The 26,749-nt window shown below is 36.5% G+C and overlaps 2 protein-coding genes across 3 annotated transcripts; both read left to right on the top strand.

Annotated features, from left to right (window-relative positions):
- Positions 1–2,789: 2,789 nt before the first annotated feature.
- On the top strand, positions 2,790–9,305 carry LOC132187289 (alpha/beta-Hydrolases superfamily protein). Its single transcript, XM_059601557.2, has 9 exons — positions 2,790–3,043; positions 3,172–3,234; positions 4,679–4,811; positions 5,422–5,641; positions 6,238–6,366; positions 6,458–6,507; positions 7,753–7,850; positions 7,930–8,217; positions 8,450–9,305. The coding sequence occupies exons 2-9, from the start codon at positions 3,184–3,186 to the stop codon at positions 8,936–8,938; spliced, it is 1,458 nt and encodes a 485-aa protein (XP_059457540.2). The 5' UTR covers positions 2,790–3,043; positions 3,172–3,183; the 3' UTR covers positions 8,939–9,305.
- A 1,765-nt stretch (positions 9,306–11,070) lies between these two features.
- Positions 11,071–26,550, top strand: HUB1 (histone mono-ubiquitination 1). 2 transcript variants are annotated; one of them, XM_059595270.2, is made up of 19 exons: positions 11,071–11,535; positions 12,230–12,391; positions 12,516–12,591; positions 14,775–15,002; positions 15,109–15,270; positions 16,678–16,871; positions 16,996–17,079; positions 17,207–17,326; positions 17,427–17,613; positions 17,714–17,874; positions 17,959–18,030; positions 18,721–18,797; positions 19,221–19,415; positions 20,276–20,348; positions 20,432–20,518; positions 21,846–21,983; positions 22,069–22,271; positions 22,352–22,517; positions 25,986–26,550. In XM_059595270.2, the coding sequence occupies exons 1-19, from the start codon at positions 11,401–11,403 to the stop codon at positions 26,115–26,117; spliced, it is 2,652 nt and encodes an 883-aa protein (XP_059451253.1). In that variant the 5' UTR covers positions 11,071–11,400; the 3' UTR covers positions 26,118–26,550. The 2 variants fall into 2 exon arrangements, with proteins under 2 accessions (XP_059451253.1, XP_059451247.1); XM_059595264.2 differs by having other exon boundaries at positions 12,516–12,600.
- Positions 26,551–26,749: the final 199 nt, after the last annotated feature.

Here is a 26,749-nt window from a genome sequence, read left to right as displayed (position 1 = left end):
CTCCGCGTGCTCCGCCGCCCACCGTCCTCTGCTGGGCTTTTCTTGCGTCCCCACCGCTATGAGCTTCCAACGCCCCTTCCGTTTCTGGTTTCCGACAAGCGCGTGATCAGTTCTTCTTTCCGGCTGCTATCATCCTCTTGGTGTGCTTTTCATGTTGTTTATTTTCCTGTAATTTTGTCTAACTTTTTTTTTTTTGTTCTTTCTGTCTTGTTTTGTTTTCTTGTAGTCGTTTTTGTTTTTGCTTGTAATAATGCTTGGTCATCTCTCTCGATCTGCCCGCATGATGCACTTCGGGTTTGTTGCTTTGGTCCAGACCTTTGGGTTGTGGATGTGAACGTTATCCTGGCTTTCGGGTTGAGAATGATGAGCTTTAGTTTGGGGTTCTTTACCTTCAATGCCGAAGAATAAGAGCTACCTATACATTGGTTTGAGTTTGTTTGGCGCAGATTTTCTGTTTAATTTGAAAATTAGTCATAAGTTAACAGATTTTGTTTGAGTCTAGAATGTAATACGTCATCTTTGATATTTGTAACCTTGTAGCTTCGACTATGGTTGCTTCGACTATGGTTGCTTCAGAGCTTTTGTTCTGTATTATTTAAGCTTTATGCCCGTTTATTAATGAATGAAATTGAATTGATTCATTTAAAAAAAAAAAAAAAAAGGGAGTTAGTGGGGAGTTGTGGAAGTTTTGTTGAGACTTCTTTTTAGGAGAATAATTATCTCGAATTTCTGTATAATTTCCATTTCAGAATTAATTCAATCCTTCGTTTTTTTTTCAATTTCCATTGTTATTTTCTAATTTTTTTAAAAGGGAAATGTTATTTAGGCTCCATTTGTTTGGGCATAAAATATTTTTAAAGAAGTTATTTTACGATGAAAACATTTTTCGGCGCACGGAAAATCACAAATATTTTTTATATTTTCATTTAATCATATTAACCTATAAAATGTAATTTTTATTCCCAACACTAAAATACTAATATACAATAATTTAAAAAAATAAAACTAAAAATTATGTTTAATTAAAATATACAAATTAACTAACAATAATTTAGTGTTTTTAATATGATTTTGCGTACACACCAACTACCGAAAAATGTTTTGCAACGAAAACATTTTCCGATGTTGGTGACCCGACCGGGACCCGCTTGATTCTCTGTACATACCAAATACCGGAAAATGTTTTTTAAGAAATCATTGTTAAGAAAAATGTTTTCCGCCGAAAATATTTTTCGATGAGTCATGAGCGGGTCCTGGGAGAGTCTCGGTTAAGTCCCGGGCAGGTCCCGGTGGGGTCCCGGGTGGGCCTTGGGCGAGTCTCAGGCGGGGTCCTGGGCAGGTCCAGTTGGGTCCCGGTCAAGTCCCAGACGAGTCTTGGTCGAGTCCCGAGCGAGTCCAGAGTAGGTCTTAGCGGGGTCCCGGGCAAGTCCGGTTAGGTCTCAGTCAAGTCCTAAGTAAGTCCTGGTCAGATCTCGGTGCGGGTCTCAGGCGAGTTCAGTTGGGTCTCGGGTGGGTCCCGAGCAGGTCCCGTCGGGGTCCTGGGCGGGTCTCAGGCAAGCCCTGGTCAAGTCCCTACAAGGTCCTGGGCGGGTCTTGACAGGGTCCGTCGATTTGAGAATCAGATGCTAAAGTCAGAAGATTAAAGAAGAATTTTCGGTTAAAGGGAAAATATTTTCCGTTGATTATTATTTTATCTTGCACCAAATATTTGAAAATACGAAAAACATTTTTAGTAAATCATTTTACGGCGAAACAAAATGAGCATTAGTATATCATACAATTATGATAATATTGCAGTGAAAATTAGCTAATTTTTCTTTTTATAAGCCCTTGTTGATTCAAAGGTAAATTTTCATTGTCACGTCATCTTAACTCTATGGCAATCATATGTTTTTAAATGTGTGTTTTGGCCTTTTCTTTTAGGACAAAAATCAAATAAAAATTTGTTTAGCTTTTTATTTATTTATTCATTTAAATTATTTAAGAATTATTTAAATTTCCAAACTTTTTTTTTTGTTTTTCTTTAAAAAAAAATTAGTTTTAGGTTTTTTTTTTTTTTGAATTTTTATTTTATTTTAGTAAATGTATTTTCATCATTAGGGGACATTGACAATTTTGGTAGTTTGGGATGAACATAGTCAATTGAGTGGCAGTTTAAGAGGAATATGTGAAATGTTTCTTAAAATATATTATATTTTAAATCAAATAATATAAAATGTATCGGTTGTGAGTAGGGTTTTACAAAATTGCAATTTGAAAATGTAAAAAATGCTCGTTTACAAATCATAGGAAAATAATTTGTTTTTAAAAACACGAGATTTTAAAGGTTAAACTAAAATTTTAAAGGTCAAACTGTAATTTTACCAAACACATAACTATATATTTTTTAATATTGTGTTTTCAAATAAATTATTTTTAAATTACACGACATACCCTTTATCAAACTCCTGATGATAAGTTATCTCATTCACAATACTGAATGAATAATTTTGGAAGAGAAATATTTTTTTTATTCTGGCGTCCATTTTGTGTATATTTTCGCTGAGTTGACATTCTTCATTCGCCTATAATTAAAAAGAAAAAAATTATCAATACCGAACGGACCATGCCATCTCAGCAAAAATATATCCGAAATAGACGCAAAAGGGCAAAAAAAAAAAAAAAAAAAAAAAGAGAGGAAAAAAAGAAAGAAGCATTTCTCATTTTGGAATTGCCTAGAAACAAAAATGGAACTACAAACTCTTTAATGGAAATGCAAACTCATTGTAAATAAATATTTTTATTTTTTTAAGAAAAAGACGTACAAACACCTGGCCTCGCCTGAAATCAACACAATCTATCATCACCTCAAACCAAAATCCACCGTACAAAAGACCGGAAAAAGTCGTACGACGCGACGCCGTTTACCGACACGTTTCGGTGTTGTCGTTATTCCTTTGCTGTTAAGAAACCCCCCTCTCTCTTGGAATGAATAAAGCAATCGATCATTCTCTCTAAAATTGTCCCATTTCTTTGATGCGCAATTGGGTATATTCTTTTTCAGGTATTACCGTATTACTATCTATAAATTCTCCAAAATTGAGTGCGTTATTGCTAATTGTTTGTAAATATGTGAATGTTTATCCTAATTTTTTTTTTTTTTTGATGTTGTTTTTGTTATCGAATTTTTAGAATTTGGTTCCAATGAAGGAAGCCATCAACGGTGAACGGGGAGAGCCAAGCGTACCGTTGGTTGTAAGTATAACCGTCTCAAACTTTTCTTGACGGTCGTTAGTTTCAAGAATTTTTGTAAATTTCTTGTAATAGTATTAATATTTGGATGTAATTTAGGATCTGTGTTTGCCGTTTGGTCGTGTTGAATTGTGCTTTGGATTTTGGATTAAGATGGAATTGTGAGGGGACCTTACGTGGAAATCTTGGAAAATAGGCCTTGAAATCGGGATTTTTTAATTCCTTGGAATTTATTTTTCGTAGCAGTCATTTTCAATTCTTTTAGTGTTACTTTGCAAATGTTCGTGGTTTCAGAGTTATGCAGAAAAGTTTGTTAATTTGGCATTTTTCTTGTTTGCCAATGCACTGCAGCATACCTTGTTACTTCATTGATGTGGGTGTTTCTTGAAGTGAACCCTTGGTTCTTCAGGAACCGTCGATATTGCTTTGCTTTTCGCCGAAGTTGTAGCTAGGTGAATCGGGTTGAGTAAATATCATTTTTCTTGTTTGCCAATGCACTGAATCATACCCTGTTACTTCATTGATGTGGGTGTTTCTTGAAGTGAACCCTTGGTTCTTCAGGAACTGTCGATATTGCTTTGCTTTTCACCAAAGTTGTAGCTAGGTGAATTGGGTTGAGTAAAAATGTGTTCGCTATTTGTTAGATTTGAGAATAAGGTGTCACCGAAGGGCTTAAGTAGTGGGAAATCATGTTTAGGTCCCAAGGGTAGCTCAATTGGCTGAAGACCACGTCTAATGAAGCGGGAGTCACTAGTTCGAGTCTCTCATTTTTCCTCCACTTGGGGTCAATTACTTATATTTTAGTAAGCTGGGTGACTTGGCTGCCTTTTATGAGAATTGGGTATTTAATTTTTTGGTTTGGCCGGTCTTGATGGAGAATTTGTGAAAGATGGCTCTGCTTACAGTAGTGATGTTAGAATTTTGTTTTAGAATTAAGTGTCTGCATTTTAAAGAAAAACATTTGTTCTTAGAATAATGGAGGAGCATGTGAATGTTTTTGCAAACTTGGTTTATTGAACATCACATACTGGTTTCAACTTATTCCACACCAAATTCTGCATCTTTAATACTATAATGCATGCCATGACAGAACCCATGGGTTTCACAGCCTTTATTACTGTTCCATTTTGGAGCCGACCTAGGGGTTGACAATCTCACTTGTCCATATATCCTCTAATAATCAGGGATGATGTTAGTTCTTTGCTTCATATTCATTGAGATGATGCAGCAATATTAGAATATTTATAATTCTTATTGCTTCTGTCATTTTTGTGGCGTATATTTTGGTAAATAAAAGAAAAGATCCTATTGTAGCTGTAACTAATAAGTTTCCTCTCGTCATCAGATTATTCAGATATTGCTATAAGGATTTTTTTATATTCAATATATAGTCACTTGGTAGCTTTACAATCATATAATGGTGTCTATAATGGCTTTCATCTTTCAGGTGCCAAATGACGGTTTGAGAAATAATGGTCTCATTCCCCAGCTATTTACCTCTGTACCATCACTCAATGAAGCTGCCTCTTATCTTGCACAAACAACTTCTTTGTTTACTGGATGTTTCTCTGATTATTCTGGTAAGCTTCCTCCCGCATGCATATTTATCATCTCCTTTCATTACATTTTTATTTTGAAATTATAAAGAAATTTCCATAACGAGAGGAAAAAAGATTTCTCCCATCACCCCTTAAAAAAAAAAAACCCAAAAAATGTAATGCAATGGACATTGCAGTCCTATTATTTGTCACACTAATCGAGTTGATTTGAATATATATTTAGAATTTTAGGACTGAACTTTTTAGGTAGACACATAGGCTGATTGATCAATATATAAGTTTATTAGAAGATGGCAGAAATGAATTTAAGGTTTGAACTTATTAGTTAGACATCTTCCTTCAATGTTTCTATTCTGTTTGATGTTGGATTTGAATATGATATAAGGTTGAGTCGAACAATTTAATGGAACGAATCCTTTGAACAATGTTCATAATCTCATTTCTGTAAAGAATTCAAAATGCATCATATATATATATATATATTCACTTTGCTCAGGTACTTCAGCTGCCTGATTGCAATTGTTTTTCTTTTTAACTATCAGCTGTTGCAATTATATGATACTTGTATCATTTCCCTTAATAGGCATTGGATTTGGATTTCCTGACTTACATACTTCTGCCATTTTTGCAGTAGAACCCTCCTATAGAGATTCTGGGAATTCCATTGTACATGCACAGGAATTAATAACGTTTTCTTCTGGAGAAACTATGGGGTCTGTGGTTACCACTAATGCTGCAGCTGCTGCTCCTCTAAATAGTGAAATAGCAAGCACCTCAGCGGTAGAGTCTTCTCAAGATGCTAGTGGAGATGTAAATCATACTGGACAAAATGGAATTTCAATGTTTAAAAGGTATGAATTCTTTACATACCAAGTATGAAGATCTTTAATCCTTACGTTAATTTAAGAAAAATTACAATGTAATTTATATATTGAGTACATCTGCTTTAACAGACCTTGAACTTAAAGGATTACTTCTTTCATCTTGGAAAGTTTCATATGCATGAACAATTTTTTCAATTTTATTAGTTGGTAATGGTCTACTTGATTTGATCCAAAACAATTTTTGGCATTTCTCGTCAATACTGAATCCCAATGACCTTTTTTAATATTTTTAGTAGGGGTTACTTGAAAACATGTAAATATGGGATAACTAAATTTGTGATAAGAAAGCTTATTGTTACTCAATTGGAATGCAGAAGAGAAAGGGGGGAGAAGAGAAGGGGGGGGGGGGGGGGGGGGGGGATGGTGGTGGGAGGAGTACCTTGTCTTTAGTTCATGCATGAAATAGCTTCTTCTGGTTGTGATACCAGTAAGATAGCGGAAGATTATTTAGTTCCTTGCTTCCTGTGATATACATTCCATTGATTTTCCCTTGCACATGCATGAGATATTCTACTCGAGGCTTTTTGATATTGGTTAATTAATAATGGTGATGCTTATTTCAGCCTTATTGACCGGGCACGACGGACGGTTCGTGGGTCTGCAGATGATATAGGTTGGCTACAACGTGCTTCAGGAATGCCACCAGTTGAAGATGGAACCGGAAGATTCATGGAAATTCTTGACAATGTCCGGTAGAGTTTGCTGCTTTTCAATTTTCACATGCCCACATCTGTATTGCATGTTTATGCTGTTGTTAAATCAGTTGTTTCAAACATCTGTCAGGCATGGTCTTCACAAGTTGCCAAACTCAATGGTGTATTTGCTGGTTCCAGGTAGCATTTCCAATTGTTCTCTTATTTTTGTGGGGAAAATACACTTAGTACTACCACCCTTTTGGCACTTAGACCACCAAACTTTAAAAAATGACACTTGACCTCCTCCAATCACCATATTGTTACAAGTTACACCCTCCCTCCGTTAGCATATGACATTGAAATGGACAGAGAAATGCCACACTTAATGCACACGCGAATTTTTTTTACTTGAACTACCCAAATTATCCTTAAAAATTATTAAAAAAAAAAAACTGAAAAAATGAAGTGGTGGCTGTTCCACCCCTCAGCCATGGGGGGTGGTTTGGCTACCCTTGACCAGTTGGGGATGACCAAACCACCCCCTCAGCCTATGGGGGTGCTTCAGCTGCCCCCTTTAGTTTTTTGTTGTTTATATTTTTTTAATAATTTTTAGGGGTAATTTGGGTAGTCAAATAAAAAAATTCATTTGCACATCATGTGGCTTTTTTCCGTACATTTCATCACTAGATGCTAATAAAGGGTATAATTTGTGATGGTGTGGTAGTTAGAGGAGCTCAAGTGTCACTTTTTAAAATTTGGTGGTTGAAGTGCAAAAGGGGTGGTTTTATAAAAAAGTGCCAAAGGGGTGGTAGTTTGTGGGGCCTAGTGTATTTTCCCCTATTTTTATTTTAAGCTGTGCCATTTTTTATTTCCTACATGATGTGGTAGACATTAGAAGATTTAGGGGCCACCTCTGGTGAATCTTGAAAATGGGTTGTTACAGGCCAAAAGACATGTTTTTGGCAGGGTAGCTCAGGAATTAAGCTGTGGCAGGGAGTAGGGATTATTTTCATAGTGTCCTTCTACTACAGCATAACTTCCTATTTTGGAGTCTTCATCATCTGTCAACACAGTTTTTATGTGGGATTTTGAAGTGTTGACCTTCAACATATTGAATCCAAAACCACTGTAACAAAATTACACAATGTAGTGAGAATGGATCATTCTGGTGATCTATTTGATAAATTACTTATACAAGAATACATCAGATTAGATAACTTTGGTGAGCTGAGCCGATAACATTTAATTTTCTACTACTGACACAAAAATAAAAATAAGGGTCTCGTCTTTCAGTTTTAGTATTCAATGCATGGACCTAAATACAATTTACATGTTGAATTTAATGGTGGAGGGATTCTGATGTTTTCTTGAGGTTCTTGTACCCTTTTTTTTTGGCCGCATGAGTCTTGTGCTCATCAGTTTGGCTGATTTCGCAATTGGCAGGTCTTTTCAGCAACCATGGACCGCTATATTTTGTTAACACAAAGAATAGTTTCTCAAAGATGGGTCTAGCCTGTCATATTGCCAAGATTCACAGCGAGGTAAATGGTTATGTTTAACTCGTCTGCACCTGCATGTTACTTTAATTCTTTTACTAAACATTGAGGATTTGCTAATCAGGCTTCAGTTGAGAAAAATGCCAGAGAGATAAAAGAGTACATTGAGGAAATCTATTGGGGTTCCAGAAAACGCGTTTTGCTTCTTGGACATAGCAAAGGGGGAGTAGATGCAGCTGCTGCTTTATCACTTTATTGGTCTGATTTGAAAGATAAGGTTGCTGGATTAGCATTAGCACAGAGTCCTTATGGTGGCAGCCCCATAGCTTCGGATATCTTGCGAGAAGGACAGCTCGGCGATTATGTTAATATACGCAAACTTATGGAGATTCTGATCTGTAAAGTGATTAAGGTGAGTTGGTGCTTTATTCGTATCAAAGTTTTCTGTATGCTATTGGTAGAATGGCATGGCAAGCTGTGGCGTCTTTGAATTTGAATCTAACTTTAGTTTGATTCACTCTTCCAATGTGTCTGCTTTGCATTGTGTATATTAAGACATGAATAATTTTGTTAATGGTATTTTGGGTTAATATGTAATATACTAATGATTTGTGAGTTGTAACATATCATCTGCTATTGTGAAGGGTGACATGCAAGCTTTGGAAGATTTGACTTACGAGAAGAGGAGACAATTTTTGACAAAACATCAATTGCCAAAAGAACTCCCTGTGGTTTCATTCCACACAGAAGCTGGCATTTCTCCTGCCGTTTTAGCCACATTATCTCACGTTGCACATGCTGAGCTCCCAGTGGTTGCTCCCCTATCTGCAGCACAACCTGCCAAACTCCCAGTGGTAATTCCCCTTGGTGCTGCAATGGCTGCGTGTGCCCAGCTGCTGCAAACCAGGTACGGCGAGAAGAGCGACGGCCTTGTCACGTGCCGCGACGCAGAAGTCCCCGGATCCATTGTCGTGCGGCCGAAACGAAAATTGGACCATGCATGGATGGTGTACTCATCATTGAACGATGACTCATCTGAAGCAGACGCCTCCCAAGTGTGCGAGGCTCTTTTGACGTTACTGGTGGAGGCTGGGCAGAAGAGGAGGCATGAACTTTCAATGAAAGATGAATGAGGGCAGTGAGGTTGGTTTCCACTTTCCATCTCATTGTCATGAAGTTGTTGTTGCTGTAAATTGTAATGATGTTATCTTTTTTCTTTTCTTAATTGTTTTTACTTTCTCTTCTCCATTCTAAAAAAAATTACATAGTTTTTTCAATGGTCTAGATTTAGTTTCAAGTTTTTTAAGAAAAAAAAAAATAGTGAAATTAAATCTGAATCGTTGAAAAAACTATAAAAAATCATGCACCTAAGTTGAGGATGATATTTTTGTACAATGGTTAGGACTACACGTGTCAACTTTTAGAAACTCAAACGTGTTATCATCAAACACGTTTCTCTTCTCTAATCAAGCTGAAAGAGCTTTCATTTTTGTGGTGAAACCGTTGAGGTGCAATTTTTTCCTTTTTTTTCTAATAAAGTGAATTTGATGGGAAAATAAGCTAATAAACGTAAAGAGGCTAATCAATAACGAAAGCAAACAAATGAAAATGACAGCAATATAAATAATAGCAAGAGAACTTTGTCCACTGGGATAGGATCTTTTCTATTTTATGTGAAATAGAGGACATTTATTTTATGGTTCACATTTTGTTGTATTTATTGGTGTATATGGTATTACGTTATTTAAAAAGAGAGCCCTTACTATCTGGTCTTTGTGTAAAATACCACTTTTGCAACATCCAATATATATTTGACACATAAGCTAAAATCATTATATGGAATATGATTGAAAAAAACTGGATTTTTCTACCAAACCTACTCATCATCCCTTTCTTCTTCATTCTAACCCCTGAACCAATCAATAACCCCTAAACTACTTCCACCATAGATTGAAAGTCGCTGGAAACTTTATAGCCACGCTGGTGACTCACGGGCTAGGTCACAAAGAGACCTAGACGAGTAAGCATGCCTACGGGGTTTGGCCAAACTCGCGTGGATTTTTGGTCATGACCTGGGCGGGTCTCTATCGTGACCCACTTGGGTTGCGTTCAGACCTACGTGGGTTTCTGGCCAGACTCAGCCTTGGATCATAATTTTCACTGGCTCAGACCTCCATCTCCTCGCCCTCCACTTCCTCCCCATCATCGCTGACGCCTACCTCTCCTGCGTCACTCTGCAAACTCATTGAACAAAAAAATTTCAATAGGTTTTGAGATCCTATCTTGTGTGTTTCATGTGTATTCTATGTAATGTTTTTGGCTTACGTGTCAGCTGTTTATTGAGGGCCGTAAAAATTGGGGTTTTACAGCACATTCGAATGCAAGGTTTTCTCATTTAAAAATTTAAAATTTAAAATGATGTAACAGTATATTTATTATGCGGTAATAGAATCTGAGCATAAAATAGATCACTTGAAATAAAAGTAAAAATACAACTTTCTCAATACATGTTAACCTTGAGCATGAGTTTGCAAATGAAAAATTGATTGAAATCTTTTGGGTTGATCCGAAATTGCCAATATTAATTGTCTTCTTTCTTTTTTTTTTTTTTTTTTTTAAGCAAAAACGACTCAATAGAAAAATAACATTAACTTTAATGATTATGGCAATAAATGGACAGACAAAAACAAATGGATCCAAAATGCTTTTAAAAGCATTGTGATTTATCAGATGTCGGTCTATAAATACACAAATATCAAAACTTACCCACCCAACCAGGGATGGAATTAAAAATTTAAGTTTGGAGACAAAAATTAAAAAAAATAATAATTTTTTTAGATGGGTAAAATGTTAATTTTGAGGGACTTTATTCATTAAAAAAATAATATATATATATATATATTTATATTTTTGGAGAGCTGAACGCGGTTTTTCCCCTGCACCCAATCCCAACCGCAAAACACTGTGGAAGCATGCGCAGCTTCGACCTACTGCAACAGCCAATAGAAACAAAGTCAAACGCAGGTCCCAACTCGCAAGCGCTCCTTCAACAGTCTCAATCAATGATGCTTCGCCACGTCACTCACTTCCTCCCCCCTACTCGCCCTGACGTAATGACCGCCCTTAGATTCCTCCAACAGGTGGACGTACACAAACTCCGCCACGTCCAATTACCGAAATTACCCTCCTAACTTTCACAGAATTCCAAGCACTATTTTTATTATACAAAAAAAACACACCAAAAAAATAAAAACTCACGCATTTTCTCTCTCCTCCTCGAACTTCAGATAGATAGCCAGGCAAAGTGAGCGTTTGGGAGACAGAAAACCCTCAACTCCGTACTCACAGAGAGAGAGAGAAAGAGAGAGAGAGAGAGAGAGAGAGATTTGAATTAGTGTTTGGGGGGATTAGGGATTGGAAGCAAAAGAAGAACATTAAAAATTGGGTTGGCTATTGGGAATTAGGGTTTTGAGGAATTGATTGGTCTAGGGTTTGTTTATGTGGTATTTCCATAAGGGGGGGTTTTGATTTGTGGCCAAGTTTTGGTGTTGTCTAATGCGAGTGGAGCTTGTGGTGGGTGGGTGCTAGGGGTTCAATGGGGAGCACTGGTGAGCCAGACCGGAAACGGCGTCACTTTGGCTCCATGTCACCCACGGCTGCTACTGCTGCTGCGGCTGCGGCTGCTACTGCCAAGAAGCAGCCCTTCTTGCCCCTTTCTGAAGACAAAAAGGTAGGATCTTCGCGTTCCTTTTGTTTCTAATTTCTCAAAAATTATGTGCTTTGGGTCAAGAAATTTTGTGGGTTTGTTTGGGTTTTTGGTTTTTGAAGTTCTGGGTATTTGGTAAATGAATTTTATTGTTGTGCTTATCTGGATTGTTAAATTTATCTGAAAAGTTCATGCATTTAGAGTTGATTTGCGTTGTTAGCTTGTCAGGAGCGTAGAATTTCCGTTGTTAGCTTTATAGTGTTTGTTATGAATGTTGGATGCTCTATTGGATGACCTGAAATTCGAATGAATATTTTCTTGGGTGGTAGCAATTGCCTTTTATATGCTTGAATTTGATATTAATGTTGTCTACGCGGCTCAACGTTATTGGAATCTAGAATTTGGTTAGATCGTGATAATGCTTTTCTTAGCATTGTGCTTTTAGCCTGACAAAGGTTTGAAACTCAGTTCTTTGACTAGGAGGCAATGGCTTTAGTTGTTAGGATTTTGAACCCACAATTGGATCACTTCTTTGGAATTAACTTCCTACTTTTCTAGTTAAACATTATGCAGTAACATTCACTTATAGCACGATAATACAAAAGCACTTTTTTCACATTGAGCGACTTTTATATTACTAGTGGGTTGCAAAAAATGTAGTCTTCTAGATTAACTCGTTTGTTTTTTTAACTTCTGTTTTCTGTTTCCGATGATGTAGCTTGATATTGCTGTTCTACAATATCAAAATCAAAGGCTTGTACAGAAGTTAGAATCTCAGAAGGTTGAGTATTTTGCACTTGAGAATAAATTCTCTCAACTGAAGCAGAAGCAACAACCGTATGATTCCACATTAGCAGTGATCAATAAGTCCGTGGACAAGGTAATAATAATTTATGTCTACATTCCTGTGCTCTTTAACAGTCGTCAGCAGTTCCTTTTTGGCTTTTTTGTATATAGAGTTGTACATTGATTGATGGTAGCTTGACTCATATTTTTGACATCAGCTGGTTAATGACTTGGAATCATCTTCCATCTGTACAAGAGAGTCGAATATTGAACTAGATGGTGAACATCTGCCAGGTGTGGAGGGTGAGGATCAACTGCCTTAGATGTTGTTTTGTTGCTTCTTTTGTGGTGGTACTCCTATTTGATTAAATGCTTAATTTATTCTGTGCCTTGGGATTAGTTTTCTTGTTTGTTGATAGCATCTTAGTGTTGAAATTTGTTATGTAATAGGAGGTTGGCTAAACAGTTTTGACCTTTCTTCTGATACCTACTTTCATATAGAAGTGGTTTAGTTTAATGATATTTCTTTTGGTTCAATAAAAGGATGTGGAGGACACCTTCAAACAAGCAAATAGAGGCTAACCAGAGTTCATTTCTTCAAAGGGTTTATTATTCATCAAAAAATTTCTCCTAATAAATAATTATTCATAAAAAAAAATTTCTTCAAAGATCAGATCAGAGATCTTCACTGATTAGAAAAGAATATAGTTCTGGAAATCCTTTTATGCATCATTTACTAATGACTTACTCAGTTGATAATGGTGGGGTATGTTTATGTGACTGTTTCTCCTTGTACTCAAAGCTTTTGAATCCCTTATATCTGGGAAAGTTTTTTAATTTTAAACTTAGAAGATCTCCCATCTTTCTAAGTGAATCCCTAGAACTCCAAATCTGCAAAGATGGTTGCAATTTGAAATTAATTTTGTGATCTTTGAGTGAGCTTTGAGTGAGCTTTCTCAATATTATATTAATAATCAAAATGGCTTTGTTTGTTATAAAACCCAGTTGTAGTTTAGTATAAAACCCAATTGTAGTTTACCCTGCAAGGTCCCTTGCAGGGTAAGGGACTTGTTTGATTGCTGGTGGTTGGGAGGACGTTCTCGAAGCGCAGTAGTGTGAAAGATGATTCCTCTTTGTCTTATGTGGTGTATATGGAACGAAATAAATGTTAGATGTTTTGAGAATTCCACTAGGACTGTAGAGGAACTTACTCATCTTTTCTTCTTTACTCTTTATTCTTGGACGGCCGCTTGGCTTGCTCCTTTAGTGATTAGTTTTTCTGACTTCCTCTTTCATTTCTCTCCCTCTTAGGCGTTCTCTTTTTATACTTCCCGTGTATGTGGGTTGCGCCGCTCTGCGCTTTTGCTTTATATCATTATTACTTATCAAAAAAAAAATATCATGGGACCACACCACAAATCATGCCAAAACATGCTTTTAGACCCATCTCACATCTCATATCTGACAAATCTAGAAAAGGCCCCCTTGTGTTTTTTCACATCCCCTTCCCAAAGGGCCTAACCATCTCATTAGAACACCATCCTCCCCTTGTGTTACCATATTTGGTTTCTACCACCAATGTTCGCAAAGCCTCCCTCTCGATGGAAAAATGCCATAACCATTTCCCCAAGTATTCTTCTTTTTCTTCCTAGTTTGGGGTTTTTCTTGTATACTTCCCGTATACTTGGATTGTGCCTTTCTGCGCTTTCAATGAATTGATTTTCTCATAAAAAAAAAAACTTAAAAATTATTTTTTTTGCAACTCAAGCAGAGCTCTCCAATAAACAAGCAGTGCTTGTCATTTTATACCCAAAGGCAGGTTGAGAGGTGTTAGTAATGAAATTCTGTAGAGTGGCTGGTAGTGATGGTGGGATTAGCAAAACTGGTTTCTTTGTGGAGAATTGACATTTGACCTATATTTGTCTTTGCAGTGTTCCTATAATTCTTGGAAGTGCAGCATATAATGAACTTGGCTATGAAATCCATTTATCTATCCTGTATTCATCAACCCTGTTAAACATTTCTCTGCATGAATCGTGAGAAAAATAAGATTTTTGTGTAGATGACCAATTTGCAATGTGATGATGATTCTTATACGAAGTGCAAGTTCTTTTTCGATCAGGTGCATAAATTTTATACTACATGGGGGGTTATCTTGAAATGTTATTTACGCGATGATGCATTGTTCTGTAATGATTTTCTGCTCTCTTATAATTGCAAGCTCTACCTCTTCTAGATTTTAGTTTAATCATTGCCATTTGTTATTCCGGTATATAATTTCCTTGCTTCATTTTTCTCTGTTTGAATAGAACTGAAGTCTGATTTTTGAGCTGGTTTCACAATATCTCTTTTCTATATATGAGGGGGCTGTGGTTCATACTCTGCAAAATTGTAGATTTTGTATTTCGAGCAAATGTCAAGAAAGCGTTATTGTGCAAATGTACTTGCTGACAAGGCAGGTTTGAATTGCTTGTCAGATGGGGTTTCATCTACATTTAAGGATGCTTTTCTTAGCCGACTTGTTGAAACTGGTGCAACTGAAAATTCCTCTACGTATGATTCAACAAATCATATGAAAGAAGATAAAGAAACTGCCTTTGAGAAGACTAGGGACATTTTACGCAATATAGTTGCTGCTGTTGATAACTTGTGGTATCTGAAGGATGGATTACCTGCTGCAGTGTCGAAGGAACTTCCAGAAGATGGTAAGAATTAAGCGGGATAGATAAATTTCACATGTTTCCTGTTGTGAGATATTTTTTCCTCTTGAGTTATCCCTCAGATCTATGCATGTTCTGCTCCTTTTTCTAGGCTCATGCAGGCAAAACGCATCCCATGACTTAGAGAAAGAAGTTAAGAACTTGAGATTGGAATTTAGTGATCTTCATCTGAAGCACAAATCACTAGCAAGGGAACTGTGGAGACACCAAGACATTGATGCAAAAAGTAAAGCTGGGATTAAACGTTTAAAAGGTAACTTTCTTATTTGTTTTATGATTGATCATTTACCTTTTGAAACTGTTGATTTTATTAGCAAATCTTGAATGAGAAACTTGAGTATTTATGGGTTATGATATGTGTACCCCTTCTCATATATTTCATTGAGTTGGGTGTTAAATGTGGGGTAGCCTCAGTTTCAAGATGAAAGTGAGCATTTAAAACTGGGTCGAAGCAACCCCTAAAAAGAAGTTTTTTTTTTTTTAAAAAAAAGAGGGAGTTGGGTATTGCTGTGCAAGGCATGTTAAGGCATTTTCACTTATATTTCATTATTGTAATAAGCTCAAGGCACAACTTGGGGGGGGGGGGGGGGGTTGGGGTTTACAGACTCTTAATTCAATATTTGTATGTGTGCCCTTATGTACTTGGATGCATACATATGTATAGATTTGTGTGAATATAGGAAACACATTTATTCCTTCTTAAGTTTCCTTGGTGCGGGTGTCAAGGCTGGATTTGTCCAAACTTTGAAACACATTTAGCTCGACTCAGGAAGTAGAAAAAGGAGTTTTCTACTGTCTGTCCTCCAAGTACATTACAATTATCATTATCCAAGTGTCACTTTTATGCTTTACATGTCACAATTTTTGTTAGATGCCTATTATATAACCTATAATTCAAATCTTTGAAAATCTGACCGGTTTACCATTTACTAATAACTGAACATTTTATTGAATGTTTGTGAAAGATTAAAGAATTTTAGAATTAAATCCTTTGATGAAATTGGATATGCGTGGCATAATAATTCGCAATGATTTGTACCTCTTGTCAATGTCTTGTTATGTGAACTTAGTACAGTAGATATAGGCTTCTTAACATCACTTATATTGAAAGGCAGTTTTATGCTTTACATTCATAAATGTCAATGTATTTGGCATGCTTATCCAAAAAAATAAAGTCAAATGTTCATTGCATGGCGGAAATACTGAAACCTTATTACTTTTGCAAGTTTTTTTTTTATTAGTAATGTTGTATATATCAAAAAGCAGCCGCATGCCAGATAACTTTTGCTAGTTATAAACGATAAACAAGCATCAAGTGCAATAGTTAAATATTTGAGCTCTCAAGCACAACCATTTATTCTTGAGTGCTGCCCCTTTGCGTTCTTCTTTCTCTCTCTAGAATAATGATAGATAAGCGCGTACATGTAGACCTATATGTACCTATACATTGGTTGATCCCTTGAATTGCCTACTATACTGAGTCGACATGATGAGACACATGAAATCTGAATGAATTCTTCTGCTATTTTGAATTCTAGATTTCCTATCCCCTGCAGCCGGGTGGGGGCCGCAAAAATGAAAAGTCTAAAAAAAAGGGTTTTCTTCTTGGTTAATCGTATTAGTGTTAGTGAATGATATTCAATTTCGTTGGTTTTTGAAGAGGAGTTGGAGGTTACACTGGCTGAACTAGAAGAAAGTAATTGCAATTTAGCATCTCTTAAAGCACAGAGAGATGCTGCGAAAGGGGCATTTTTCCCTATCTTAAATCAAGGAAATAAGCACATTGCTGGAGATAGGGTCAAAGATAAACAAAAAGATCTGCATGATATGGAGTCCACTCTCAAAGAACTAATGGTAATTTGTTCGATTTGGGACTTATTTTTATTCCTTCATTTCAGGCTTTGTTTGAGCTTTGTTCAACAATTGAAAATTTTTAAACTGGACGAGATGAGCGTGCTAATTTTTTTGAGCTCCACAGGACCAATCTTCGTGCAGGCTAATGGAACTGAAAGGTCTTCATGAAGAAAGGATAAAAATATTACAGCAGTTATCTAGTTTGCAGGTTAGTTTTCTTTAACATTGATATCTCTATTGGTGTAATACTTTGAAATATTTATTTCTAAAGGATCAATTCAAGTACATTTCTATTTATCCAGTCACATAATTTGAATGGAGATATTTCATGACAGAACAAATTGAAGAACGTGAAGTGTATTTCATCTTCCAATGCTTACCTCTTAGTGAGAGATCAAATAGAAATGTCAAAATCAGAAGTTTTGCAGTATCAGGCCTTATTTGAAAAACTACAGGTTGTAACTGGTCGGTAGTTTCATTTATGCCTTCATCTATAATCTTTGTTGCAAGGATTTGGTTCTGATGCTGAACATCAATTTTCCTTGGGAATTGTAGGTTGAGAAGGACAACCTTGCATGGAGGGAGAGAGAATTAAATATTAAAAATGACATAGTCGATGTTTTTCGGAGATCTTCTGCAGTTGCTGATTCCAGAGCGACTGATCTGAAGATAGTGATACAGAGACAAATTGAGGAAAGAAATATGATTGAAGCTAAGCTGAAAGAGGCATCAAGAGAACCAGGTTATAAGAAATCTGATGCTTTTCTTTGATCATTGAGCATATGCTTCGGTATCACTGTAGGGTTATGCTGCAATAGTGATGAAGATACTCTGCATTGCAGGAAGAAAAGAAATTATTGCAAAATTTAAAACCTTGGTTTCTTCATTTCCTGAGAAAATGAGTACTATGCAAAGTGAATTAAGTAAATACAAAGAGGCTGCTTCAGATGTTCATTCTCTTCGAGCTGATGTACAATCCCTTTCTAGTATTCTGGAGAGGAAGGTGGGGATTTTTTTTTTCTTTCTGTTTAGTGATATTCTTGGATGTAGTTCAAGGGCTTCAAGCTCCTCTTTTTTCCCTTGACAGGTGAAAGAATGTGAAACTTTGTCTGCCAGATCTGCTGATCAAGTTACTGAGATGCAAAAGTTACAAGCTGTGGTAGGATATGTTTTTGGTACTTGTATTTGGTCCCCAACTATCATATGGATAAGGATGTGCAATTGTTGTGAATATTTCTTATTCGTTTCTGTTCTCATGTTAAGGATTGTACAACTTTTGGACATCTATACATTTTTTAAAGTATATTTATGCCATGTAATTACCAGGTTTGAGTAAATTGCTACTTATGTGAGAAAAAAATAGTTCTCTGTAGGTAATACTTGTGTAAACATGACATACCTGGTTGATAGTGTGCTATGATGGTTATTTGTAGAGTTTTGGAGCAAAGACATTGTGACTCATTGAACACCGTTTTCTGGATCAGGCATGATAGTGCTGGTCCTTGAAAACACATCTTAAATCAGGATGCCGCCCTGTTACTGAAGGGGGCAGCCATTACGGGAGATTATATGTATGAGAACTACTTTTTGTTTTTGTTTTTGTTTTTTTTCTTTTGAAAAAGGAAAAAAAAAAAAAAAAAAAAAACTTATGCCTGGTGATTTGTTTCATTACTGTGTTTTCCATATGTAGCTTTATTTGTACTGATGCAATCTTCTACATGCACATACATGCTGTGAATATAGTTGTTTGTTGTCTGATCATTAGTGTTGTTTTTACAAGGGGGGTGTACCTGCTCTTCATAAAAGTAAATGATTTGGCTTTAGTAAGTTTGCCTATTCTCTTTTGCAGGTCCAAGATTTGAAGGAAAGTGATCTGGAATTAAAGTTGATTTTGGAAATGTATAGACGTGAATCCACTGATTCAAGGTTAGAGAATCTGCATGGATCTATTTTTCTTTTTCCTTCACTTTTCTGAGTTGATATACTTTGCTAAATGCCTAAAACTTTCTTCAAAGCTGACTTTGAATGTTCTGAGGAATCTTTATTCAATCTTCTGGTGCATGCATGCGTGTGATTGTGTATAGGAATGAAACAAAATCTACCATGATTTTCTTAAGTGAGTAAGGGGGTTCTTTTTTAATTAATTGCGTTATCTTCTCGTATGTAACATACTTAATACTGGTTCTGGTTCTATAATGTCAATATGTTGTAAGCACTGAATTCTGCATAAGCTAAGTTTTGCATATTCAGCTCAATTACGTGTTATGGGTTGCTCATATAATGTGAGTTATAATTAATTGATGCGTATTGTCATACTGTCACTGTTCTTAGAAGTTTATATATCTGCAGGGATATCATGGAAGCCAGGGATTTGGAATACAAGGCATGGACTCATGTTCAAACTTTGAAATCCTCTCTTGATGAGCACAAGTTGGAATTGCGAGTCAAGACAGCAAATGAAGCTGAGGCCATATCCCAACAAAGGCTTGCTGCAGGAGAAGCAGAGATTGGTGACCTGAGGCAGAAGTTGGAAGCTTTTAAAAGGTGTGATTTACTATGAGAATGATAGTGATACATTTTAGTTTAAGCTACTGCTACTGTTGAACCCTCTTTTTACGTTATTTATTTATTTTTTTTCAATTAAAATATCTTCTAAATAAATAGTGTATGCAAGTTTTTCATTTTTGGGTGCGTGGATACCTGCTTTCAAGAAAGAAACTGGAGAATTATATTACGCTTAAGAAGTTTTTATTGATTGATGTTTGTGTGGAAGAGATAAGAGACCCTGTTTTGCTCCATCAATTTTGCTAGGGAGCTTTTCCGATTAGATCTTTTGTCTCCTCCTGTTTCGGTTATATAGGATGGTGTGCAGGGTGGTTGTTGAGATGTTGTAAAGTGGAATGATTTGGATGTAGCTATATATAATAAGTAATGCGACTTTTTGGCATGAGATGATACTAGCATGTTTGAGGTTGTTGGAGTTACCAGGGATCAAAATTAAGCTTCTAATTTTGAGATAATGTTTTGAATACAACTTTTTGACTGAATGACTATGTCAAGCGTCTTCTTTCATTGTCCCCTTGTATATTTTAAGTTTACTAGTGATTTACACCTTGGCACTTTGAAAAGAATGTTACGTATTAGCTGTTAGATTATTCAAAAGATCATTACGAGAGGTTCATTTTATTAACTGAACCTGCTCTGTATTCTCTTTGATGATTTCAAAGCTTCATTTTATCATTACCGATAAAAAAAAGCTTCATTTTATCATTAAGTGTTCTGATGATCTGTAGCATTTATGTTAACTGCACAAGCTGATATTCTACCATTAGCTTACTATCGTTTGAACATAATAATTATTTTAAAGGAGTTCTTACTAAATGTCAAGTTTACTGCTATTCCAGGGATACTTCTAGACTTTCTATTGTCCTAAAATCCAAAAACGAAGAAAATGAAGCATACTTATCTGAAATAGAGGTAACTTTCTTGGTATCTTACTTGGATGGGATCTGATGAACAATCTTGAAATTGTTCTAATTCATGGTCTGGTTTTTCCTCAGTCAATTGGACAGGCTTATGATGATATGCAGAATCAAAACCAACATCTGTTGCAGCAAATTACTGAGAGAGATGACTATAACATTAAGGTAATTATCTATCCCTCCATTTTCTTGTAATTGATATGAAGTGGCTTTTTCTTTCTTGTTGAATTTTTGCGATCTTTTAACTTATGGATATTAAGAGCTCTAGTGTGTGCTTCATTGTTACAGTGCAACATGGAATGATTTGCTGCTTTTGTTTATACTAGTATTTTCCCATCTATGGTCATTTTCTTTACTGCAGAAGTTGTAAACTATTCTTCATATGGATCTATGCTTCATGAGGCATGATTCTAAAGAAACTATCCCACTCTATCGGGTTAAAAGTGTTTGTGTTGAATGCATCTGTACATTTAAAATCAATTTTCACTTTTTACTCAAACAAGATTTGGTTGACATGCTATAGAGGTGTTGTTGTACTTGTGACAGACAGAAAATTGAAGGGGTGGGTTGTGGCTTTGATATCTTGTAGCACTTGGGGCACCTGTTTGTGTGTTTCATATATCCTGCTTACTCATATCTCAAATTGGCGCAAACTTTACCTTTTGTGGTGCTATTAGTCAAGGACTTCTTGGACTTACTACTACTTTCAGCTTACAAACATATATCTTGCTTGAAATAGAGTCTAAACATGTTAGTGTTAATGCCTGTTTTGTAAAGCTTTTGGTACCTCTACATCTGCTTTTATATGGGAAAAGTAGTTGCGATGTGTTTGGTAAAGAAAACAGTAGATTATTTGTGGGAGGCAACTACTGCCCTGCCACAGATTTGGGAATCAGTGATTTGGATTGCTTTTAAAGCTGCTGTGTGGGTTGCAAGCTGCTAGGTTGGGGGGTCAAAATTGTCCATATTTCTTTTTTCAAAATTCCCATGATAATCCTTTATATTTTTCTACAATAATCGCATGATATCCATTTCAGACATTCCCAACACATAACAATGATTATCAAACAGTTGGCAAAGCATTTCAGTGTTGCTGCTTGTACAAGATATTGCCAAACAATTTTTTGGCAAAAATGTGCAACAGTTTCTGCTCATCAAGTCTATCCCAGCAACTTTTGCCAAGATTCATTATTACAAAACTGACACAATGTGTTTGCTGGCAATAGACTGGTGCCTCAAATGTCAGATAACAATAGACTTTGGCGTGTTATGGCTTCAGTGGAATGGGTTTAATCTGCAACATTGCACAGTTGTATATGTTGAGGGATTTTTTGGTGTATTGCTTACACCAATAGCATTTTTTGCTGTTCAGACCTGTAAAGATGTCTGCTGATTTACATTTTGATATGTTATATGTTACATTGTGGATTGGGTGTGTATGTTTTTCTGCTTTTAGAAGGTCAATTTATGGGTTTTACTATTTTTGTTTTAGCTTGTCTTAGAGGCTGTTAGGGCGAGACAGCAGCAGGATACTCTACTCATGGACCAACGGACCATGGAGAGGGAGGTTCAGCAAGCCAATGCATCTCTATGTTTTTATGACATGAGAGCTGCAAGAGTCGAAGATCAGGTATTTCCCAGCCATGTTTTTGGATTCGAATTGATAGCAGTGGACAATGTGAATATTTTGAGTCAACCATATTTTTGCTTTGCAGTTGAAATTCTGTTCAGAACAAATTCAGAAGCTCGCAGATGATAAGCTTCATAGTTCATTTTCTTTGGAAAATACACAAAAGAAATTATTGGATGTGAAAAGATTGTCTCAGCAAGCAAGGGAGTCACTGGAAGAATTACAATCTAAGGTTGAAAGAAGTCGAGCAGCTCTTGTAGGGCTGCAGATAGAACTAGAGAGAGAAAGGTACAGAAAATATTGTACTTTCTTTCCCTTCTGATTTCTGCAAAGCGGCAGGCATTGACCCATTTCTCATTCTTTATCAGGTTTGACAAGAAAAGAATAGAGGAGGAATTGGAGGTAGTAAAGAGAAGGGCTTCACGTCTTAGGGCAGAGACAGAGGGCTCATCAGTTGTTGAAAAGCTTCAGGAGGAACTCCGAGAATATCGGGAAATACTGAAGTGCAGTATCTGCCTTGAGAGAACAAAAGAGGTAAATATTTCACTTGCCATTCTACATTTTTTGGGCTGTTCTGTGATTATATTGTATGTAGTGATGATTGAGCTATGGTTCCCAGTTGTAAGAAGTAGATATACTATTGGAGTTAATGCTCGCTGTGCACTTTCATCCTATATGAATGATTGAAGAGTTTGGTAGTTTTGAATTTCATTTCCTTGCTTTTTTCTTTTTCCTTGATGGTCTTGGAAATGAAAAAAAACATCATGAAAATAAATTTTATTTGGGCTCAACCTCATAAAACCGACATTGAACTTTGATTGCTTCAGCTACACTTTATCATGCATTTGGTGAATCTACCTATGCAAGACTAGCCTTTTTTGGAAGAAAGCTCCATTTTCCCCTTTCTTCTTGGCTCTAGAGCATTGTGCATTAAGACAGGATTCACGCGAAGCTAGGGGAAAGATATGGTTACAGTTCTTCAGATCCCATGACACGACGTAGTTTCTACTAGATTGCTGTTTCTAATGTTGTCATCTCTTACCTATAATTTTTTTTATAAAATACCATAGTAATATTAAAGTTACCTCTTTTCCCCTCTCCTTGGTTCAAACAAAAGTTCCATCTAATGATGCCATTTTTTTTTGCATTCCTTTCTTTTGGATTTCTTAGTATATGTTCTTTGTTCATTTGTTGTGCTCATGGAAATAATTGATTTTGATCCCAAAAATCTCACTGTATTTAGATTGATTTTTATATTGTTCTTCGCAAAAGACCGTTTTTTTTTTGATAAATAAACGAAACATCATTAAAAGCAGGAAGGCACTACTCAAGTACACAGATACACGTAGCTAGAAAGACAAAACAAGTGAAGAAAATCATGAAAATTAAGCACATTAGAATCTAAAGTAGTTGTCCATTGATAAAGAATTTTGAACAAGAAAGACTTAAGTTCTGCCACCGTCCTCTCATTGTCTTCAAAACTTTTATAATTTCTCTCTCCATAGACACCATAAAAGGCAAGACAGGACATCTTCCATAGTGCTGCTCTATAGACTTCCTCCCAAACCCTTTAAAACAGGCAAAAAAAGGTCTACTAGTCTCTTAGGCATGACCCTAAGATGAGACAGTAGCATTCCAGAAAGCAGTGGCAATCTCACAATGGAGAAGGAGATAATTGACAAACTTCGCACTCTTACACATACAACCCCAGTCAACCATAATAACATGTTTCCTAAGGTTATTCTAACTTATTCATGGTTAAGATCTTTCCTAGCGTGGTGGTTCAAGGAAAAACCACTGCTCTCTATGGGGACCTTATTATGCCAAATTCTCTCTTCCAAGGAAAGGGTGTGCTATCATGAGGTACAAAGATGTCATAGAATGATCGAACATCAAACTTCCCCCCGTGAGGTAAAAAGATGTTATAGAACGATCTAACGTTAAAACTTCCCCCTCTTGCAGAGACATCCACTTCACAATCATGAGCATCTTTGATAAAGCTTACATTCCACTAATGGGAATCATTGGATAATTCCAAGTAATCTGCCACGGAAGAATCCTTCACACAAGCAATACTATACAAATTCAAGAAAATGTCCTTTCGAACCTGATCCCCATACCATTTGTCATGCCAGGATCTAATTTTGGAGCCATCTCCCTACTCAAATCTATTATGACTAGAAAACTCTTTCCAACCTCCTAATATTTTTTCGCAACTCACCCCATACAGCCCATGAACCTTTATTAGAACACCACCTGTCCCACAAGCTGCTATTTTTAGAATCCACTACAACTGTCCACAAGGCCTCTCTCTCATGCACGTAGCTCCAAAACCATTTCCCCAAAAGAGCACGATTAAAAAGACTCAAGTTTTTGACCCCCAACCCTCCCTCACAATGTGTAGAGCTAACCTTGAACTAGCTCGCAAGGTGAAATTTGAACTCATCACCCAGCCCACCCCATAAGAACTCCCATTGTAGTCTATCCATGCGACTGGAAACACAAATAAGAATAGGGAAAAGAGACAAGAAATACGTGGGCAAATTGGACAAAATGGCCTTTATTAAAGTAATCCTTCCACCCTTAGACAAGTACATTATCTTCGACCCAGCTGATCGACGCTCAATGCTTTCAATAACACCATCCCAAATACAGTTGGTCTTATGAGGAACTCCCAATGGAAAGCCAAGATACTTCATAGGCAAAGAAGACACTGTGCAGCCTAGAATATTGCCAGGCCATCAACATTATTAACATTATCTACATGAACCAATTCTAACTTGATGAATTTAATTTTCAAACGGAAGACAGCTTCAAAGCATAAGAATTAGGCACCGAGAAAGCATAGTAGTTTTGGGCTTGCCTCGCAAAGGCAGGGTGTCATACACAAACAAAAGATGGACAATATGAATGACATCAAAGTTCCTAGACCCCACATAAAAGCCTGAGAGGAAGCCTCCATCTACGGTAGCGGAAAGCATTTTACTCAGAGCCTCCATAAATATGACAAATGGCAAAGGAGATGAAGGGATCACCCTATTTCAAACTGTGAGAGCTGTTGAAGAAATCAAGAGTGCCATTCACCAAAACAGGAAAGAGCACCGAAGAAATACAATGCGGCATCCAATTATGCCATTTTGGATAGTGCATTGTATTTCTTCTGTGCGCAAAAGACCAATTCAAATCTTAAATGCTAATCAATCAATAAAATGCAGTGTGAAAATCGACAAAATTGATCATTAGATACGCATCCTCAAATAACAATAAATTATTATTGCACATATATTATGTTATTAATATGTGCGGTCACTGATTCACCCCGAAAATTTGACCTGGCCAACCAACCTGATCAAAACCTAAGTCTTGGGTGTCGGAAAACCAACCCAATAGACTGGTTTGTGTTGATAATTTTTTTCAAGGGTTTGCATTTGCAAACCTTAGCGGTCACCCCCCTCTTGAAAAAAAGCAGCCCTCAAACACCATATCTGCTGGTGGTTTGAGTGGTGCTGGCTCACATTCCAAACACCAGATCGATATCATTCAAGCCCCTAACTATGGATTTTACATGACAGTGCCACTCAAACCGACAAATCCATGAACTCACTGACCACCGACTGTTTGTATGGTTTAGTAGTTGCCCCCCACCCTCTGAACGAGTAGTTTGGGGATTGGTTGGTAGCGGCCAACACCAGTAGGTCCAACCATGGATGGCAACTACCTGTGGATCAGTGTCTAGCTTAACTGTATTAATAATTTTGTCAGATAAATCTGAAGTGTCATGATTAGTTTGGATAAAGGCCATGTCAATGGTTTATTATAATAGTGGGTTTTGGTTGTGTTGAAGTCATGCTTTGGTTGATGATTTGAAATTATAGTGTACACTAGTACTCAAGTTAGTGCTTGGAATGAAATTCATTCTTTATACAGTATGAAGTAGTTATGCCATTTTTAGCAAATTATTGTTAAAAATTGTTCTTAGGCTTTTTTTTTTTCCTCCTTCAGGTGGTTATTACAAAATGCTACCACCTGTTCTGCAACCCCTGTGTACAAAGAATTACTGAAAGTCGTCACCGCAAGTGCCCAGCATGTGCCACAAGTTTTGGGCCTAATGATGTCAAACCCGTTTACATCTGACAGGAAACTGAGGAAAACTTCGTTTTCTGCTTCTTGAGGAGGCCTACAATGCTGTCCTTAGGTGCATATGACCTGGTGCACATGACCCAAGGCTTGATATGTGGATACCCACAGGTTCACATGTATTGTTATATTAGAGAATTGTAGAGAAATAACATTGGCAGGAGCCAGTCGAGCTCTTGCTCCTTTAGCAACCAGTGGAAATCATCTTAATTTTACTGGTTCTAGTTCTAGATTGTTGATTTTACAATTTTTTTTTTCTTCGAGTTATTGTATTTATTATGTTTGTTTTCTCATTTAACTGCTTGGAGCGCCTGGGATTTTTCAATTTATTGCAGATTAATCAGAATTAGCCCAATGCTTAATTCCCAGAGGCCTTGGAGGATGCATGATCATAAAATGAATAAAATTTATTATACCAAGTTTAATAGAAGCATCTGTGCTTACTGCATTGCTGGGGTATTGTGCTATTTATGGGATTTTTTTTTTGGGTCCAAGCGTCTTGTTTCTGCTGAAAAAGCTGGGGCAATATCAGAAAGTTTCGCAGAGCAATTTTTTAGTATATATGTTGGTCAGACCTTAGAACAGGCTAGTTCCAATTTTGTTTGTTTCTGGAACTAGTTTATATATAT

The sequence above is a fragment of the Corylus avellana genome, chromosome 2, assembly GCF_965113065.1.
Source record: "Corylus avellana chromosome 2, dhCorAvel1.hap1.2, whole genome shotgun sequence".
Lineage (NCBI taxonomy): Eukaryota > Viridiplantae > Streptophyta > Magnoliopsida > Fagales > Betulaceae > Corylus > Corylus avellana.
Note: the sequence above shows the minus strand (reverse complement) of the source record. Positions and strands in the feature narration are given on the sequence as shown.

Coding starts and splice junctions, on each gene's coding strand:
- LOC132187289 (XM_059601557.2), top strand. CDS start 3,184: ATGAAGGAAGCCATCAACGGTGAACGGGGAGAGCCAAGCGTACCGTTG. Junction 6,367..6,457: donor GAAATTCTTGACAATGTCCG/GTAGAGTTTGCT, acceptor AACATCTGTCAG/GCATGGTCTTCACAAGTTGC. Junction 7,851..7,929: donor TTGCCAAGATTCACAGCGAG/GTAAATGGTTAT, acceptor TTTGCTAATCAG/GCTTCAGTTGAGAAAAATGC.
- HUB1 (XM_059595264.2), top strand. CDS start 11,401: ATGGGGAGCACTGGTGAGCCAGACCGGAAACGGCGTCACTTTGGCTCC. Junction 16,872..16,995: donor CCACTCTCAAAGAACTAATG/GTAATTTGTTCG, acceptor TGAGCTCCACAG/GACCAATCTTCGTGCAGGCT. Junction 17,875..17,958: donor CTAGTATTCTGGAGAGGAAG/GTGGGGATTTTT, acceptor TTCCCTTGACAG/GTGAAAGAATGTGAAACTTT.